The 20,479-nt window shown below is 35.6% G+C and overlaps 1 protein-coding gene across 1 annotated transcript in view; it reads left to right on the top strand.

Moving 5' to 3' along the window:
* The first annotated feature begins 2,872 nt into the window (after window positions 1-2,872).
* Faa (fumarylacetoacetate hydrolase) overlaps window positions 2,873-20,479 on the top strand; it is a 107,186-nt gene continuing 89,579 nt past the window's right edge. The window contains exons 1-3 of the mRNA XM_090407793.1: window positions 2,873-3,204; window positions 10,951-11,061; window positions 13,556-13,677. Of these exons, the coding sequence (XP_090263919.1) occupies window positions 3,118-3,204; window positions 10,951-11,061; window positions 13,556-13,677 (320 nt within the window). The 5' untranslated portion in view covers window positions 2,873-3,117. The remainder of the gene's footprint in view (window positions 3,205-10,950; window positions 11,062-13,555; window positions 13,678-20,479) is intronic.

Below are 20,479 nucleotides of genomic sequence, written 5' to 3'. Positions count from 1 at the left end.
TGGATGTACGACTAGTGTTCTTCTAACTGGACCTGAACAGATCTTCCTGTTTGTCTGAAATATGATAATCGACATGAGCAGGGAATCTGGTAGACACCTGGATAGCTGAGATGTGGGAACTTGTCCTTTGGAGACATTAGGAATGTGGAGATTTTTCTGATGGGTCGAAAAGCCACACAGATATTTAGTGGTTTTAGCACCTTAGCTATGCGTTCACTAACCCTGTGTACACAGGGAATAAGTATACGTGTAGGTTCTTCTGTACTTGAAGAGGATGCTGGAGCACGACTACTATAAGCGCTTTTTATGAAGGACTTATAGCCATTGGAAATGAAGGAGGAATTAATATACTGTAATTCTTTTTGTAAAAGTTCTTCTGAAGAACAGAAGGAGTTGGCTCTATGAACTAGTGTTTTTATAGTACCTGCCTTTTGACTGGGATGGTGATGCGATTCAGCATGTATGTACTGGCCTGTATGAGTCTCTTTCCTATAGACTGTGAATTGTAGATAACCATCTGGTTGGCGAAGAATCAAGAGGTCTAGAAAGGCTAACTGCTTATTTATTTCTCCTTTTAGGGTGAACTGGATCCTTGGATGAAGTGCATTAATTTTTGAGAGAAACTTTTGTAGTTCTTCTGAGGTGCCCTTCCATATGGCAAAAATGTCGTCCACATATCTGAACCAAATGCTAGGTCTGGGTGTAATGTTGTCAAAGATATGCTGTTCGAAATGCTCCATGAAGTAGTTCGCAATAGCAGGAGATATTGGATTACCCGTTGCTGTCCCTTCGATTTGTTGGTATAACTGGTTTTTGAAGGAAAAATAACCCGCCTTTATTACAAATTCAAATAATTTGACAATGTCTGGTGGAAATTCTTGGTGTAGTAATTCTATGCTGTCCGCCACCGGAACATTCGTAAATAGCGAAACAACATCTGTACTAATCATAATCTCCGAATCGTCTAGATGCAGATCGGAAATTTTATTTCTGAAGCCCACAGAATTTTTTATATATGTAGCAGTTCTTCTAGTTGAAGAAGTGAGTAAATTTGACAGTAATTTTGATATTTTGTAAGTGGGACAACCTATATAGTCTACAACCGGTCTTAATGGAATTCCTGGAGTATGTACTTTTGGAAGACCATATAATCTCGGTGGGCGCCCGAAGAAGATCTTTAGTGTTTTCTTTTTATCTTCATCCCATATCGATATTTTTTCTATAAGGGCATTAAGCTATTTTATTTGACTACCGGTAGGATCTGAAGTGAGGGGTCTATAAGTCGAATAGTCGCGCAGTAACAGTGATATTATATTTTTCTCTCGTATTCTCTTCTGTCTTGGATGACTACAGTCTTCCCTTTCTTTTTTTAGCGATTTCAGTGCTTTTTGTCCAGCTTACGATAGGTTCGGCCGCGGAGGCTTGGCGTTAAAAATCTTTTTTTTGCACACTCGAATCTTGTTCTGTTAGCTGTTTTTTTGGGGTAAGGATCGAATAGCTCTGTCTATACTATGGAAAAAGTCTATTATGGGTACTTTATTCTGAGCAACGGCAAAATTATGCCCTTTTGACAGAACGAAACGTTCGCTGTCTGTCAGTGGGCGGCCTGATACGTTGATCACTACGCTATCTGTATCAATGACAGTACAGTATTACTAGATTTGGGGTAGCTCACCAGTGAATCAAACTTGCTTTTCAATCAATCACGGGAAGCATTAAAAATCTTTCGGTATGACATCGATGAAATGCGTAAAACGGTGTTAAAATTTTCAGTCTCTAATACTGGTTCTATAGCGTTCTTGATACCTATTATTTCTTTGTTCAGAAGGGCAAGAGATTTCCAATATTCATTGATTCTTGACAAAAGCATACAAATCAGTCAAACAAACTCAGTCTGAATGTCTCAAAAACTAAATATGTAAATTTTAACTTGCGAAATACAACTGGCAAAATGAACTTCACTGCACAATTAATTTTGCATGATTAGAATTGCATGACAAATTCAAATTACGAGAAAATGGAAAAAGTCAGTGTAAAGTAATATGTCTACTCACGGTATTTCCTTTCTGAAACTTTTCATGCTTCTGTTACACCGATCCTGTAGATCAGCGCTTCCCAAACTGCGGGTCGCGCCTTCCCCTTGGAGCCGTTGGTTTTGTTGGGGGGGGGGGCATGAAATAATGAAAACAAATTTAAAATGTTTCAAGACTAAGTGTGCCATGTCTCCTCCGTAAGCGCCTCCGTAGCGCAATTGGAAGAACAACGGTACATTGCGCCCTTCGATTGGAATAGGCCTAAGTTCGATTCTCGTCGCGACGGGAGGAATCTTTATCTGGATGATTTCAATCGAAGGTGAGTTAGCCGATCTCATACGGAGGTAGCAGGGTTTTTTCTACCGGAAACTCGGGTTTTTCATCCCGCATACAGACAAATCGGCCCTTCAGAACACGCAATTTACAGACAAAGAATGCTAGTTGTAGTAGTGGTGGAGGTGGGCGGTAGATGGCGTTCATGGAGATGATTCATAGTAGAGGTTCGGTGTAGTGGTTGAGACAGTTGTAGGTGTCCTCCCGCGATGAGTCTTCGGACTCCTTGGAGGCGTCACGAATAATAATAATAATGTCAAATGTGTATGTAAGATGCTAAAAATATAATATTTGCGTTTGATTTTTGCGATATTCGCTGTGTGTGGTTGGTATTGAATATTAATACAATAAATTTATAATAATATATGTCTGTAGTACGATTTTTTTTTCGATGGGGGTCGTGAAATATTTTAATTTTTCCAAGAGGGCCATTACATCCATAAGTTTGGGAAGCACTGCTCTAGATGGTTGATAAGTACAGTACAGTATTTGACTTCTGCGAAACTCCTTAATCAGATTTAACTTTCCCTGTTGGTTTGTCAGTTATCCCTTGATTGAAGTTACTGTTGAATGTTCTGCAGTTTCATTTTTCTGTAGAATAGGGCTCGTCGTGTGATTTTATAAACATTGATGTTGATTATGATTTTCTTAGTTGATAGCCTGTTGGGTTATCTCTTTGCTTCAGACGAGGTCAAGTGTTCAAGAACGTTTTCTGTAATTTCGTTTTCTTATTGCTTGTTGTAATTTTCGGATGAACATGGCTTTTTTTCCTATTGAAGAAGATAGTCATTTTCCGATTCAAAATTTGCCTTATGGAATATTTTCAACAGTTGAAAATGTAAGTGTTCAAGCATGTATTGTTTATGTACATGGGTATGTATATTTTCAATAGTGACTTAGAACTGATTAAATACTGAGAATTAATAAATTATCCAGTTTGTTTCTTTACTTGAATATGATTTTCTGCCAGTATTTCGAGCAAATGCTCTTTTAATATATGTATTTTTATATCGGTTCTGATAAAACATCTTAATATTAGATACTTATCAGAATGGTATTAATTTTAGATATCTCCCATTAATTTCATAATTAATGCGACGACGTGTTTATTTTTGGAGTAATTAATTCTAATTCTGCCAGTTAATTTCTTCTTGTTTAACTCATTATAGTAATGATAACTTCTCCGTTTAAACAGGTATTTCTTTGTTGGTTTTTATTAAATAAGAAATAAAAATTTCTAATAAAGATAACATAAGTGATGTATCAAAAATATATCATGTAAAGTATGTATCACAGCAGTTTGCCATGAGATCCTAAGGCCTCTCTGGGGTTCTCGAAAGCTTGTTGCTGTGATGATTAAAAATCATGGTTACTCCAGTGCCTTATGAGTAATCCAGTGCTTAATTTAGGAAGGGATAGGAAAAAGGGAAGTAAACTACTTCCACCTTCAGTTTAATACCGCCCCTCTCCTAAGTGGTTAGTCAATTTTTTGTCATCCAAAGGGACACGCAGAGTATTTTGCAGCGCGCGCACACACACACAAGTTAGACGATACCCCCCACACCCCAATAAAAAAGTAATATTATTGTGAATTGTTGAATTACTGATTAATGTAGTCTGATAATTAATTTCGATTGATCCAGGAAAATATTTATTTTCATTAAATATTATGATAATAGATTATTGTGTATCTATAGTGATGCATTACATTTAATTATAACAATAGGTGAATATTTTTTGTTATGTGAATCACTTCCACCATGAGTATTACTCCAAGAGAGTTGTATCATAATAAAAATCAAAGTATTCAACAAAAAAAAATAAATAAAAATAATCATAAAAATGCTCTTTTTATTTAAATTGGAGACTGGCTGTATGAAATTGAATAAAGCAGGTGTGTGTGCGCGTGTGCATATATATATATATATATATGCACATGAAAAATTTACACAATTACTAACTTCCTATATACAATTTTCCTCCAAATCAGTCTGTTACTTGTCAAGACTCCAACACTCTCAGATCTTATATTTCTATCGTCTGAGGCACTTTGTACCGTATCAATCCACCTATATCTTGGTCTTCCTCTGGGTGGTTTTCCTCCCAACCTGGCAGAGAACACTTCTTTTGCTAATCTTTCCTCACTCATTCTGTTTAAGTGACCATACCACCTGAGATTAGCTCTGCTAACGCATTCCTGGATGCTGACAATGTCAAGTTCTTTCCTAATATCCTCATTTTTAATCTGATATTGCCATTGATGCCATCTGTTCATGCCTTTAGTCTTTCTCAGGACTCTCATTTCTGCAGTTTCTAGTCTTTGCTCAAGTGTTTTACTTCTGACCCGCTCTCAGATCCATGAGTTCAAACTGGTTTGAACACTATATTGCATACAGCTAATTTAGTGTTGCAACTAATTTCTCTCTTATTCCATATGAATTTAACCAATTGACTTCCTACCATACCAGCTTTGTTGATTCTGTTGTCTATTTCCATATTTAAGTTAGCATCTTCACTAAAAATTGTGCCTAATTGGCTGAAATGTTTCACTTGTTCCACAGGTTCCCCGTTCACAACACAGTTGACATTTTCAACAATTCTACCTATTTTCATTGTCTTTGTCTTTTTAATACTGACCTTCATAACATATCTATTACAACAGTTATTCAGTTTAGTCAGGGAATCTTGCAAACTTGTAGCACATTTATTTAGAAGTATAACATCGTCCATATAAAGCAAAGAGCTGACATTAACATCTCCAATTCTGATATCATGTTTAATACCACTTTCCTTCATAATGTGATCCATATAGATAATGAATAACAGAGGGGATAATGTACATCCTTGTCTCACACCAGATTTAACATTAAACCATCTCCCTGTACTTCCTTCAATTCTAACTGCTGACCTGCAACTCAAATAAAGACTATCTTGCTTGATATAATGCCCCCATTGACACCATATAACTGTAGTGTATTGAATAGATTCTCTCTTGGCACCGTGTCATATGCCTTTTCCAGATCGACAAAACTTAAATACAGATCTTTGTTATATTCCCATGCTTTCTCAACTATTTGTCGTAAAGTGAAGATCTGATCCTGACAGCCTCTATTTGGTCTGAATCCAGCTTGTTCTTCACCAAGCTTTTCTTCCACAATTCTTCTCAACTGTTTCTGAAGTATGCTTGCATAAATCTTGCCAGGAACACTCAGTAGGGAAATACCTCTGTAATTATCACATTCAGTTTTATTTCCCTTTTTATGTATGGGTACTATTAGAGCTCTACTCCATTCATCAGGAATTTGTCCCTCTGTCCAGGCCTTCTGAACTATGCAGTGCAGCCACTGTAAGACTTTTATACCACCATACTTCAGCATTTCTGGTCGAATATCATCTACTCCTGCTGCCTTTTTACATTTCAAGCCTTTGATGACTTTTTCTACAGTATTGATATGTATTCTTGTTGAGTGTGTTTTACCACTGTGCTATCACTGTTTGTTTCATTTAGCAATTTTTCGAAGTAATTACTCCATACTTCAAGGATATCTTTTTCACCCGTTTTCATGTCACCTTTATCATCTCTAATTCCTTTTACAGCACTCTTTCCTCCATTTCTAAGCTTTCTTCAACAACCTCCAGAATACCTTACCACCTTCTTTATATTTATGTTCTATGTTCTTGCCAAAGTCCTCCCATGACTTTTGTTTAGATAGTTTTACACATTGTTTAGCTTTCGTACATTTGTCTGTGTATTCTCTAAGAACACAAGCTGACTTATTTGCCAGGTACGTTTGATATGCTTTCTTCTTTTCCTTCACTGGCTCTTTAACTTCCTGTGTCCACCATGGAGTTCTGATTTTTCTATCTTTGCAGACAACCTCACAACATGCCTCTGGCTGAATCAATCAGGGTTTTCTTCAAGGCTTGCCACTGAATCTCCAAGGTTTGGTTTCTGTTCTCAAACTCTTTCATTTTTTCTTCAATAATGTTTGTGTATTTTAGTCTACAGTTCACATCTGAGAGCTGCTCAACTTTTATTCGCTTTAAAACTTTCTTACATGTTATTCTTTTCAATATAAAATTCAATTTTATCCTGCTCAAGACTAAATAGTGATCGCTTCCAATTTCAAATCCTGTGTACAGTGTGGTGTCCTGGACCAAGAGAAAACATCACTATCAATATCACTATCAACATAGTCAATGAGACTTTTCTTATTCCTTGCCTCTTCTCTCCATGTGAATTTGTGCACATTTTTATGTTTAAATTCTTCCACTTCTACCTTAGTAGAACCTTCTGTGGGACCATAGTCACAAATAAGTCTCATTGTCCAGTTCCCCATTCTAATATTTGCCCACATCACTCTACTTGAGACTGCCTGCCATTCAAAAAGATTAGCCTCGTATTTAGTGTTGAATACTATGGCTACCCCTTCCTTTCTTCTTTTCCTTGATTGTCGTTGCCTGAATATAACATTTTGTATTTATTGCTCAGAAAGATCTCACCAGTTTTTGTCTTTTTTGTTTCAGTCACCCCTATTATGTCGATCTGGTACTTATCAAATTCCTCAGCTACCTCCATTTCTTTGCCATTCAGGCTTCTTATGTTGATAGTACCGATCTTTAACACTGGTGATGTTGAGTTGGGGTGTGCTTTCAGAATTGTTCCGGTAGCTGACTTTCCACTGTTAGCCCTGGTTCACTGGCGAAAACAATGGGGGCTTTGTTTAACAGGGCAATGACCCAGCCAGCATGAAATTTTGTCATGTTGTACCATAATTTTGTATATTGGTTTAAGCCAATAAGAATGCAATTTGGTTGGCTAAATCCAAAATTGCCAGCCCATCCTTCTTGAAAATCAGCAGCCAGAAAACATGCAACCCTCTTGGCCATAATTCTGTCCAGTACACAATATTATATCCTGATCACATCCACTATTTAAATGTCATGGCAATTTCTTATACCTATAGTTGAACACTGAAAATTAGAGCTCTATGCTAAACGTCATCTCTGAAAAATTTTCAGAAACAACTTTTTTATTTATTTTATTTTATTTTATTATTTATTTTATTTTTATTTATTTATTTTTTTTTAACAGCAGTTCCACTTATGAGAAGTTTCAGAATGCATTTGATTAGGTCCTGCATTGAAACCTGCTGAACAAATTGCTATCTTTTGGTCTCCTTTCTGCTTCCTGTAATTGAATAGCCTGCTTTCTCTCTGGTCATCACAGCATATTGACCAGAAAGAGCCATAATATCATCAGACCTCTATGGAGTCTAAAAACTCATCATAGGAGGTTACACTTTTTTCTTTTTCTTTTTTTTTTTTTTCAGCCTATAACTTTTCCCCACTGAAAATAAAGAGTGTTTATTCACTTGTATGAATGAAGGCGGAAGACAATCGCAAACATCCATGCCTAAGCAGGATTTGAACCCACAACCTCTTGGCTGGAGAGTGGATACACTAACCATTTGGTCAACCAGGCTAGCCGGTTACACATAACTCATCAAACCATGCTTTAAATGCATTTATGACTTCTGTCACACTGTAAGGTAATGTATTACGATCACCCACTAATCTCCATGCAAAAAATCTACTTCTCACTCCACCCCCGTTCGGACCCTCTTTAGTATAGCTTCTAGGGATAATAACTTGTTCTCCTCCTTTTTTTTTCCCCCATTCTATGAGAACCTTCTATATTGATATTTGATAATAACTCTTTATAACTTATATGTCTCAATCATATCCTTCACTTTTTCTCCTATCCACAATAATTTATATTGCAGTTCTTTAATCTTTATTCACGTTCAACATTCCACTAATCCATATGTGGCCTGATCTGAATCTTACACAATGAAACCATAATCTGCATACTTCTATGTTGGTGTCCTCTGCATCATTCTCATAATCTGTTGTGCTGTCCTCCCAATTTTAGAACAATTAAATTTTAGGCAATCTTATCCACGGTCATCCCCGATTTTCTATATTCTCCAGCTCCTCTAAGATATCCCCACCATTTATTTACTCTACATTCCAGCCTCCCAAATTTTAAGATGTTAAACTTTGCAACATTTAATTAAAATGTTGCAAAGCAGTAGAGCAGTCACATCATCTGCTCTACTCCTCTTAGTTCTTTCCAACTTTGCATCATCTGCAAACAACTTCATATCACCAATCTTTTATCCCACTCAATCCATTATAGATTAATTACCAGTTTGTCATGTGGCAACCTATCAAAGTTGTTACAAAATTGACATTTACCACTATGTATGGATATTTTTTGTTTGATATATTTGTCACTTAGTAAGTAGATAGATTGCTAAACCATTGCTTTAGCAAATCTATGCTATTCATCAAAGATGATGCCACTATTGTCAACTTCTTTCTGATATCCTCTCCAGCACTTTAATCACAATCCCAGACACACAAATGGCCTTTATCTCTTTCTTTCTTCTGAAGTGGAACAGTTTTGCCATCCATATTTGCCTTTGGAACTTAGCAGTGCATAAGACTCAAAGAAAAAGAAAAAAAAAAGTACATTAAAACTGCTATTAACTACCTGGAACATTCCTTCAAAACGTGCTGTGATATACCATCGTCTCAACATTTTATGAAAATCTAGTTTACTCGTCTTTCCTTCCCATTGCACTCAAGCTGCATGATCTTAACTATATTCTCAGCAGCAGCAGCAGTTATCATTCTACTGTTTCACCAGCCAGTATCATTCTTCCATAACCACACTTTCCTTTACCAACCACATATGAAAAGAATTCCTTGGGATTTTGTATCCTTTTGACTTCTAGCTAATTGCTGCTCATATTGCCCTTTTGCTATCCTTACCAAGTGACTCAGGTTCCTTGCCAGCTCTGTTTATTCCTCATGCAACTGATTATTATCACTTATCTTATGCTATCTCTGTAATGACTTTTCTTTCAGATTGCATGCTTATTATCTTCATTCATCCATTTCCCACCTATCTTATTTAACTTCTTGACACTTGGAATACATCCAGGCATTGCCTCTGCTAGATAGTTTTAGATTAGGCCCAAGACACATTGATCTCTTTTCTCAAATTTCTCATTCCATTATCTGTCTCCTGAGCTTTTCATAATCACTAGTTTTGTACTTCCACATGTTGTGTGTGTGCAAACAGTGTGAATGAATTCAAGAATAAGTAGCTGGTGAATGTAGTATGTGGCCTCTCTCGATAAGTCCCTGACTCCCTGGAGGTTTCTAATAATAATTATTATTATTAACATCTTACTTCCATGGAGTCAGAGACTCATTGTGGAAGGTACACACAATGCTCATCCAACCATGTCTTAAATTGATTCAATGTGTCTATATTCACAACACTCTCAGGCAGTGCATTCCACTCGCTAACCACTCTCCATGCAAAGAACCTCCTCCTCACTCCTCTACTCACATTCTCCTTTACAGCTTCCAGCAATGGCCTCTTGTTCTATTATTATTATTATGTGACACCTCCAGGGAGTCCAAAGACTCGTCGAGGGAGAGTGTGCCAACAGCATCGAACGATTGTTTACCTTCCAACTACTAACCATGCTCAAACTTGCATAACTTTTTGCGAGCCATTGGTAGAGCTCTACCAATCGACCAGCCTTTGCTGGCAAGCTAAGGTCGATCGCTTGGTAGAGCTCTACCCCCCCACCCCATCTCCCATTCTATGAAAACTCTCTTCCGTGCCAACCTGATAACAACCTCTGACAAGCTTATATGTCTATATCATCATAATCCCCCCCCCCTTCCTCCTATTCACAAGGCTTTGCAATTTACATTCTCTCAATATGTCCTTGTACTCTACATTCCAAAGACCACTGGCAACCTTTGTGAATCTTCTCTGGACTCTTTCTAACATTTCCTCATCACCATGAAAACCCTGCAACCAAATCTGTGCACAGTAATCCATATGAGGCCTGATCAAGTTTTCCTTATATCCCTTCTTTATGGAAGACCTCATATAGCTGCCCACCACCCAGGTGGTCATGTCATAGTTACCATATGAGGCCTGATCAAGTTTTCCTTATATCCCTTCTTTATGGAAGACCTCATATAGCTGTCCACCACCCAGGTGGTCATGTCATAGTTACTCCCACCTACTGGATGAAAATTTTATAACCCATTTACAAGATCACCTTCTGCTGATGAGATGATCAAGATCCTCAATCCTTGTATCTCCTCTGTCATGCACTGCCTAAGGTAGTTGTTCCTAAAATAAACTTAAAATCTCCAGTTTATTTTCACAGAATAAACTTGAGATTTCAAATATCCTCAATAGCAAAATCCACCTATTATGTATGAATGTATCCTATACATATTATTCAATATAAACATGCACTTTTAATTATTTTAATGTTATTGACTATGGAATTGCTAATTACATGCATTTAATATCTTTAGTTAATATATTCTAATTCTCTTAGAAAGAGAAACAATGAAACACATACCTTCTAATGCAAAGCAGGCAGTTATCAGTCATTTTTAAGTAATATTGTACAAGGGTTTGATAAGTTTATGAATAATGAAACAAATCAAAGCTAATCAGTCATTTCATTTTTCACAGAAACAGCCTCGCCCTGGTGTTGCTATTGGTGAACAAATTCTTGACCTGTCTGCTATTAGCTACCTGTTTGATGGAGTAGTTATGAGAAATCAACAGCATGTGTTTAAAGAGGTAATACTAAAGTCAGTTTCTTGAATTAGGAATATGCTAGAATAACATTCCAGTTTCTAGAACATTAGCTGCTGGTGTTATTATATATGTGTACTAATAGAAATGTGAGTAAAAAAATTTAGGAAAAGAATTAACATGTAATTTTATTTTCATGAGTTTGTGGAAAAATAATTATTTATATCAGAATTCATTTTCCTAAAATTATGGAGACTACAACTGTGTTTGGAATAATTACTTTAATTTCCCGACATTTTAACCTTCACATTAAGGTCATCATGACCCTCGAAGAATGCAGGTTTGAACAACTGCATGGATCAACTTATATGCATTATTTTATTTATTTTTTTTTTATGAATAAATATATTGGAAAAATTTTTGGAGATTTGCGACAATTCAAAAAAATTCGCAGATGAACTGCATATCTTAGAAATATCAAAAAAATTAAAAATTTAGGTATGTCCTGAATGCATAAATATACACAGATCTATTTAAAAAGTTAAAATTTACTTATGTCCTCTCGGTTAGCCAAGTGGCTATGCGCTTCGCAACCATATGCCTGGGAAAGGAGTGTCCTGGTTCAATTCCTGTCGTCGACGTGAGGAGCTTAAGGATAGCCAAGCTAGCCCGTCTTGGGCATGGACCGCAGGATTTTTCTCCACAGTTTATCTGGGGTTTTTCCTTCCGCAAGCAGGCAAACCGGCCCCGTGAGCGCACGCAGATACAGGCATAGGGCTAGCCACCTTATCCTCGGGATGGGTATGGCTTAGAAGAGCTAAAGATAGCTCTAACAGGCCACTAGGCCTAATACCTGAAGGGAAGAAGAAATTTACTTATTATTATTATTATTATTATTAAAACAAGACCTCATGGAGTCAAAGACTCATCTAGGAGGTCCTTTTATCTCACACACATCTCATCATACCGGGTCTTAAACACATTCAAACTCCTTGCAGACACCACACTCTCAGGTAAGGCATTCCAATCATTCACAACTCTGCACGAAAAAAACCTGCCTCTCACTCCCCTACTCACACCCTCTTTATACAGTTATGCACATGAAACTCTTACAGACCATGCATGGCCATTTGCAGTTGAGAGAAATGTAAACAAACACAAACCTACAATGTTAAATCATAACTGCATAAAATTAACTTACTGATTAGTTAAATAGTTAATTAATTAGCATAAAATCAAAATTTTATAATGATTCATTCATTAGTGTATAGGCTAGGCTACCATAAAGCAATCATATTGCTGCTGCTTTGTTATCAATGGATGAATTGTTATACCTGTAAATAAATATGAATAATTTCTTTTTCATGTTATCTTTTCAGTTTTGATGTCTAGTGTTAGTAATACATATAACACTCACAGTGTTTTGTATTATATAAGACAATATTGATGTAGGTACTGACAGACATATGATTCATCTTGTAAACGGAATGACGTAAACTTACAATATCGATAAATACAGTATGGTACAGTACTCTAAATGTATTTTCACTTCCTTATGATTTTGTTTAATAATATTTTCTTTTCTATAGCTTACTTTATTGTAAGAATATAGTATATGTACATACATACATACCATGTAAAATATGTGTTAATCGACTGATTATGTTATTGTTAAGGCTTCCAGTCAACAATAGCCTATTAGTAAAGTTTTTGGAGGAGTCAAAAGTTATATGCTGATTTTTGAACAATGTGGGGGGGAGTCTGTGTCCCTAACTCCCCCATGTTGTTCAAGGGTCAACTGTAGATACAAAGACAAGCTATATTACATTTCAAACAGTAAGCCGAAGTAACAATGATTTGATCAACTGTTATTCTACTGGCCTGACCAATGGAAATCATTAAATCATTGTCACTTCAGCTTGATAATTTTTGCCAGTCTGGTTGGCTGAGTAATTGTTCTCCAACAAGCAGGCTGGGTTTAAATTCTGCAATAGACAAGGATGTTCAGTGTGTGATATGAGAAAATCACTTCACCTGGAGTGGTTTTAAAAAAATTCCATGTTTGGTATCTCTTATAGTGTTGCCAGACTGTGTAAAAATATAATAAAAATACAAAAAGAAATTGATAAAAATTAAAAAAAATCTTAACTCACCCACAGTACTAATGTACTATAAGTTTACAACCTTTCACAGGAGGCACATAAAAAATATAAGTAAAAATTTCAGACAGGAATTGCTGTATGTTTTTATTATTTTATATTATAAAAATATCATTACTCTTTGAGTTTGTAAATTCAGAGTTACCTGTTATGGGAAAATTCTGTGAATTTATGTTGAATCATAAGCAGTATTATTGAAATCTATTGAAACAGTTACTATATCATACAAAAGGTTATTCTGATTTATTTATACTTTGTATGTTAAAATTAAAAGTATCCTTTTGATTTTAACATACAAAAAAGTACTGCTCTAATAAAATTAAAAAATAATGAATGGATTAATATGAAATATCTTATTTTTCATTTTTTTTTTTTTTAAGACTACATTGAATAGTTTTATGAGTCTTGGTCGTTCAGCATGGATTGAAACTCGATCAACACTGCAACAATTGCTTTCAGGAAAGAACCCAGCTCTAAAGGATAATCATGATTTAAGAGCAAGGTATGTGTTTATACTTTTTTTTTTTTTTTAATTGCAATTACCTTTAGAGAGATTTTTAGAATATATATTACTTGGCATTGCTCATTTTACTTAGCAATTCAAGCTTAAGCTTCTTTTTCTTTTTAAAAAATAATAAAAAAAAATTTATTTAAATGGTGGTATTTTTCAAAAATTAGGAACAAAAAGTTTATATTAATGAATAAACATTGAAATTTGTTCATAGATAATGTTGCCAGCTGGTAACTTATGTCTATACACAAATACCATTGGGAGCATCAGTAACAAAAGGGTTGAGTTTATTGCTTTGGTGAATATGTTGTGGCCTAAGATTGTTAACATTAGTGAAACTCGGCTGTCAGTCATTAGATGTTGTAACTAGGATTGAGTGTAAAGGGGTATAGTATGTTTAGGAAAGACAACTGTCAATCAATTTTTATGCATCCCCCCTTCCCCCCCCCTCTCTCTCTATATATATATATATATAATCATTAATTCTCATTTGCCACATTTTAATCAACTAGTTCTCATGTGGTACACTATCAGAAGCTTTGCTATAATAAAAAAAAAATCACATTAATATCCCCAATGATTACAATCCTCAGCAATTCAAGAAACACATCATAAATTCCTTTTTTTTTCTCTAACCACTTGCCCTCACTTGGCACATCCTAGGAATTGAGACTTCTGTGTGATGATAACATGATTTAAAAAAAAAAAAAAATAGCTAGCCCTGACATCTGTCTGTCCACTAAAGGAGATGCGTATATATCCTCCTTTCTTCCATTCCTGTTCCTGTATTATGTTCATGGGTCTTTCAAGCAATATTTCCTCTTCTAACATACCAGTATTCCCATATATGCTTGTAAAATCCTTATTAATTTCCTTGCAATCAATAGCCAGCTTATTCGTAATTATTCCTAAGGTGATGGATTATACAGGTAACCCTCGTATAACGTGGTATTTATACAACGCAGTCTACAAATTGTAGTAAACCTTATAATAACATTAGTTTAATCCGTTGTAGTAAACCTTGTTCAACGCGGTACTTATACAATGTGGTTTCGATATAACAAATTGTAGTAACCCTTTATCTTTTCATATATTTTTAACCGTGCGACTTGCAGATCAAATTTTATCTTCGTTAACACGTTCGCTGCCACGCTACTTCGGCATGGTCTGTTCCCCTATGCCGAGCAATTTCACTTCTTCAAGGTCAGTACGATAATCTCGTTACGGAGGTAAGCGTCCTACGAGTATACTCGTAGTTGGCTTGTGCAGAGCATATACGGTCTATGAGAATACACAGTTTTGATGCTAGCCCCACAAGCCAAGCATTTTCACTTCTTCAAGGTCACTACAATAATCTCGTTCCCGGCGGTAAGCGTCATACGAGTATACTCGTAGCTGGCTTGTGAAGCAGGTTTACCCACTACGAGTATACTCGTAGTTGGCAGCGAACGTGTTAAATTTGCGTCTGCCCATATCACACATGTAGTTATAAGTGGCGAATTTATATTAGGGGAAATACCACTTAGCACACATGTACATCAATTGTTTCCCTATAAAGTGTTTATTGTTGAAAATTGTCTTCGTTTTCTGCCAGGAAAGAAGCACATTAAAAATCATAAGTCTGTTAATCTCAAGCTGAGCACTTTATTTTCTGGTGAGTTACATAGAATATGTAATGCTTTTTTATGTAGAAATTTTATTTTTATAGTAATGGCCACTTTCAACCATATCACAAAAGAGGGCTTTTGCGATATGGTTGAAAAACGAAATTAATGAATTAATTGATGGGGAAATAGATTTAAATGAGGAGAAATTGGTACAATTAATAGATAACGTCAAACCAAATGGCATGGAAAGTTCTGCCGAAAATTCTGATTGTGATGTATCCGAATTCAGTTTAAAGAAATTAGCAGAAGGATTGGACTTAGCAAGAAAATTAGGGAGCTGCTTTATGGAGCACTCCAGACAATTTAATACAAGACAATTGGATATTTATTTAGTTCCGTATTATGAACTTAATAAAAATTGCATCATAGTGGTAAGGTCTTATTACTGACTTCTTGATAACTAAACCAGCTGAAGTATGCAATGAGAATTATACAAGTTATATACAAGAGATTCAAGTGATGATGACGTCATCGTTGTGAAATAAAGAACATCTACGAAATGTTATTTTTGAAGACAGTGATGACGATTAAAATATGCACTTTATTTTATTTTGGCTAAAACATTTATGCATTATGTGGAATGAAGTTTACATACAATTTGTGATTTTATAAGCTTATACTATGTATTTATTTTCATAGTTTATATGTTTTCTTAAGTTACATGAATTACCTGAATTAAAATAAAAATTTTTCATTGGATATGTCATTGTTGTTTATATAATTAAAAAAAAAAACGATTTTGGAACATAACCCTACTTTTTCTATGTGATCTGAGTCTCACATAACACGATTTATATGACGCGGCATTGCTGTGAAACCTAACATCCGCGTTATACGAGGGTTACCTGTACTTATCTTTTTTTCCCCCCCTACATATTTATAGAAACTTTTTATCTTAGCTAGCTCTGAGTCAACATTTGCTTTGTAAAAACTATAAAATTCAAATTGCTGTTTATATCAATTATACTTAATAGCTGATTTTTAAGAACTGTAATCTTTCCACAGCTTTTTTTTTCCTTAGTCTTTTTCTTGAAAAACTTGATTATTCATCTGACTAATATCAGATTTATTATGTAATATATTTCTCAGAATTAACTTAGACATAAAATTATGCAAACTGGCCTTTAGTATTAACGGCCTATAAGTTGATGCTTCAACTGACAGGCCAGTGTGTATGTATCTGGACTGGTAGTTCATATTATTATTATTATTATTATTAAACAAGACCTCATGGAGTCAAAGACTCATCTAGGAGGTCCTTTTATCTTACACACACATCTCATCATACCGTGTCTTAAACACATTCAAACTACTTGCAGACACCACGCTCTCAGGCAAGGCATTCCAATCACTCACAACTCTGCACGAAAAAAACCTGCCTCTCACTCCCTTACTCACACCCTCCTTATACAGTTTCCAGGGATGACCTCTGGTTCTCCCCTGATCTCCCACTATTCTCTGTAGAACTTCTCCACCATTGATCCTATAACAACCCCTTACCAACTTGTAGGTCTCTATCATATCTCCCCTCTTCCTTCTCTCCACGAGACTCTGCAAATTACATCTTTTCAATCTTTCCTCATACTCAACATTCCAGAGGTCAGAAACTACCTTAGTCAGTCGCCTTTGGACCCTTTCCAACATCTCTTCATCCTTCTGAAAACCCGGTGACCAAATCTGGGCACAATAGTCCAAGTGTGGCCTAATCAAAGCCTTATACATTGGAACAAGTATCTCCCTACTTCTACATGTCAGTGTCCTCCGCATCATTCCCAGAAGTCTTTGTGTTGTCTTCACAATTTTGGCGATGTGTCCCCTAAATTTTAGATCCTTATCCACTATCACCCCCAGATCTCTTATTTCCTCTACTTCCAACAATATATTCTCACCAAGCATAAATTCTGCATCCCATCTTTGTTTTCCAAATTTTAAAACTTTACATTTTGCAACATTGAACTCACATCCCCATTTGCTTGCCCAATCACTCAATTTATTCAAGTCTTCTTGCAAGGCCACAACATCTTCACTACTCTTTATGGTTCGTCCCAACTTTGCATCATCTGCAAACAACTGAATATCTCCATCCAAATCTTCACCAAAACTTCACATTCTTTCTTTTGCTGGCTACATATCGAAAGAACTCCCTAGGATTCTATATAGGATTTTATATTAGAGAAAGATTGTTGAGGACTAGGATTTGATTCTCTGCAAGAGAATTTGTTAACTTGGAGATTATGTTTTAGTGGTTTCCTTACATATTACAACAAAATGACAAATGTATTGAATGGTAATAGATGCATTTACTTCTCTTGACTTTGCAAAAGCCTTTGACAAATTTCCATATGAAAAGTTGGGATTTGATTTGTGTTCATTGTGGTTAAATAAGAAATTAGTGAGTTGAATAGCAGAATTCGCCTAGATGAGTGGCATTAGTAAATTGTATATGGGAGGAGCAGTACTCCTAAAAAGCAAAGTTGCTAGTGGCATGCTGCAGTGGAGTTTAGAACTTTGCTTTGTTTGACTTACATTAATGATATAATGATATTGAGATGTTTAAATGGGAATATGCAATTGTTTGCAGACAATACTAAGTTGAGAACTATGAGTTGCAATATATAATAGTGTATCTCCAGTAGGATATGAACAGACTGACATAGAATCGATCTGCTCACACAAAGTGTAATTATTATTATTATTATTATTAACATCTGACCTCCATGGAGTCAGAGACTTATTGTGGGAGACACACACACTATCACACACACACACACACACACACACACACACACACACACACACAAAGCTCATCCAACCATGCCTTAAACTGATTCCATTTGTCTACATTCACAACACACTCAAGTAATTCATTCCACTCACTACCACCACTCTCCATGTAAAGAACCTGTTCCTTACTCCTCTTCTCTCACCCTCCTTATACAGTTTTCACAGATGGCCTCTTGTTCTACCCCTTCTCCCATTCTATGAAAAATCTCTTTCATGTCAACCTGATAACTAACCCATGACTAACTTATATGTCGTAATCATATCTTTCTCCCCCCCCCACTCCTCCTTCTCATATTCATGAGGCTTTACAATTTACATTCTCTCAATCTGTACACATACTCCACATTCTTTGGAATGTGAAGTATGAGGACCCTTTCTAACATATCCTTGCCACCATGAAAATCCAGTGACTAAATCTATGCTTAATAATCCATATGAGGCCTTATACAATGGCATCATAACCTCTTTATTTCTGCATGTCAGGGTCCTCCACATCACTGCCATTTTCCAATGTGATGTCTTCACAACTCGTGCAGTGTGGCCCATGAATTTCAGTTCCTTGTCCACCACCACTCGTAGATCTCTCATCTCTTCTACCTCCTTTAAAGTTTCCCCACCAAGTGTATACTTTGCATCCCATTGTTGTGTATCAAATTACACTTTTCACTACATTGAACTAACAGTTCCACTTACCTGCCCATCTATTAATGCAATCTATTCAAGTTCTCCTGTAAAGACATAACATCAGTTTGACCATGCATTGTCCCCCCCCCCGCAGTTTTGCATCTTCTGCAAACAGCTGCATATCACCAGTTAAACCCATCTCGATATCATTTATCAATGACCCCAAAACTGACTCCTGCAGCACACTACTAGTGACCTTCCTCTTTCAGGATACTGCAGCCAGTCACCGATCCAACTCAGAAGTCTGTTATCCAGTCCCATCTATTTCAGTTTATTTAACAGCTTGTCATGTTACAGTCTATCAAAAGCTTTTGCAAAATCTAAGTATACCATATATATCATCTCCTTTGTCCAAGACATTTATCACCTTATTATAGTAGACCATGGATACGAGAATTCTGAGAAAAATTAGGGGAGTGAACAAATTGCATCAGTGACAGAATCATATTAAAAATGAATATATTCAAGAGGAACTTCACAGTGTTAGCATTCAGAAGTGTGTGTGTGTCTGTCTGTCTGTGAGTGAGCTGAGCTCATAACAGGTGGTGCAGTCATTTAAGCAGAATGGAAGAGGAAAAGTTAGCAACGTAGTGTTTGATGGAAAAGATACAGAGAAAGATCAAGATCTAGGTGGATTGATGCAGTATAAAAGTGCCTTAGAAGACTACAATAAAACAGCTGACAGTATTGAAGTTCAGACAGATTAATTTGGAGGAAAATGTCTCACGGAAGCTAGTAATAATATAAATTTCTCAAGTAGTACTATCATAGTATCATGTACCTGCTCCCTTGAGGGTACATGATGCTGTGATATCAGGAATTTGCTGATGATAAAGCATGTAAAGACTTTGGAGATGATAACTATCTATACTTTGAATTATGGATAGTTGTAATATACTATACATTTATAAATGTGATATAAAAATCTGATATTCATATAAGGGATAAGATATTAAGCTTAGTTTTTTACTCTCTGCAGTTCATGATCATAAATAAATCTTTGCACAGTCTTCAAAAGGTTTAATCAAATTTGTTGAGCATATCTACTTTCCATCTGACTGGCTTTAGGTGACAGATGAAATTCATTGCCCAGTGTGAAACCACAATCTTGCTTGTTTGAGGCCTGAAGTGGTTTGAGAAATTTCATTTTCATCTAGAGCAGCTTGTCTGGATTATGTTAAAAATATATTTAAAAAAAAATCAGTGAAATAAACAATTAAAAAAAAACTTACTCATTAAAAAGACCAAAAGTATTATGATTATGATCAGTATTATTATAAACTTTATTCTGATCATAATACAGTTCTGCTGGCATGAATGTTTTCATATGTTTGTCTTTTTTAATGATGATTATTATATCAATAGATGAGGTAACTTATTTTTAGCTGTTTAGGAAAATTTAATATGAAAACAGATGATAGAATATGTTGGGGAGTCAGCTGAAGAAATTTATATGGAATAATAGATATCACTCAAAAGACTAAGCTAGTCTTTTGAGTGATATAACATAGTGTTCAAATTAATTTTAGCATATTGATCTCAGAGTTGGTTTAGAAATAAACTAGTTGATTAAAGATGCAGGGTACACAGATATAAGATCTCTGAAGAAAATTAGGAGAGTCAACAAATGCCATCAGTGGCAAAACCATATTAAAAAT

Source organism: Typopeltis vanoorti, chromosome 2 (assembly GCF_054136105.1).
Source record: "Typopeltis vanoorti isolate ZY-2024b chromosome 2, IOZ_Tvanoo_1.0, whole genome shotgun sequence".
Taxonomy (NCBI): domain Eukaryota; kingdom Metazoa; phylum Arthropoda; class Arachnida; order Uropygi; family Thelyphonidae; genus Typopeltis; species Typopeltis vanoorti.
This window is presented reverse-complemented; position numbering and strand designations above follow the sequence as displayed.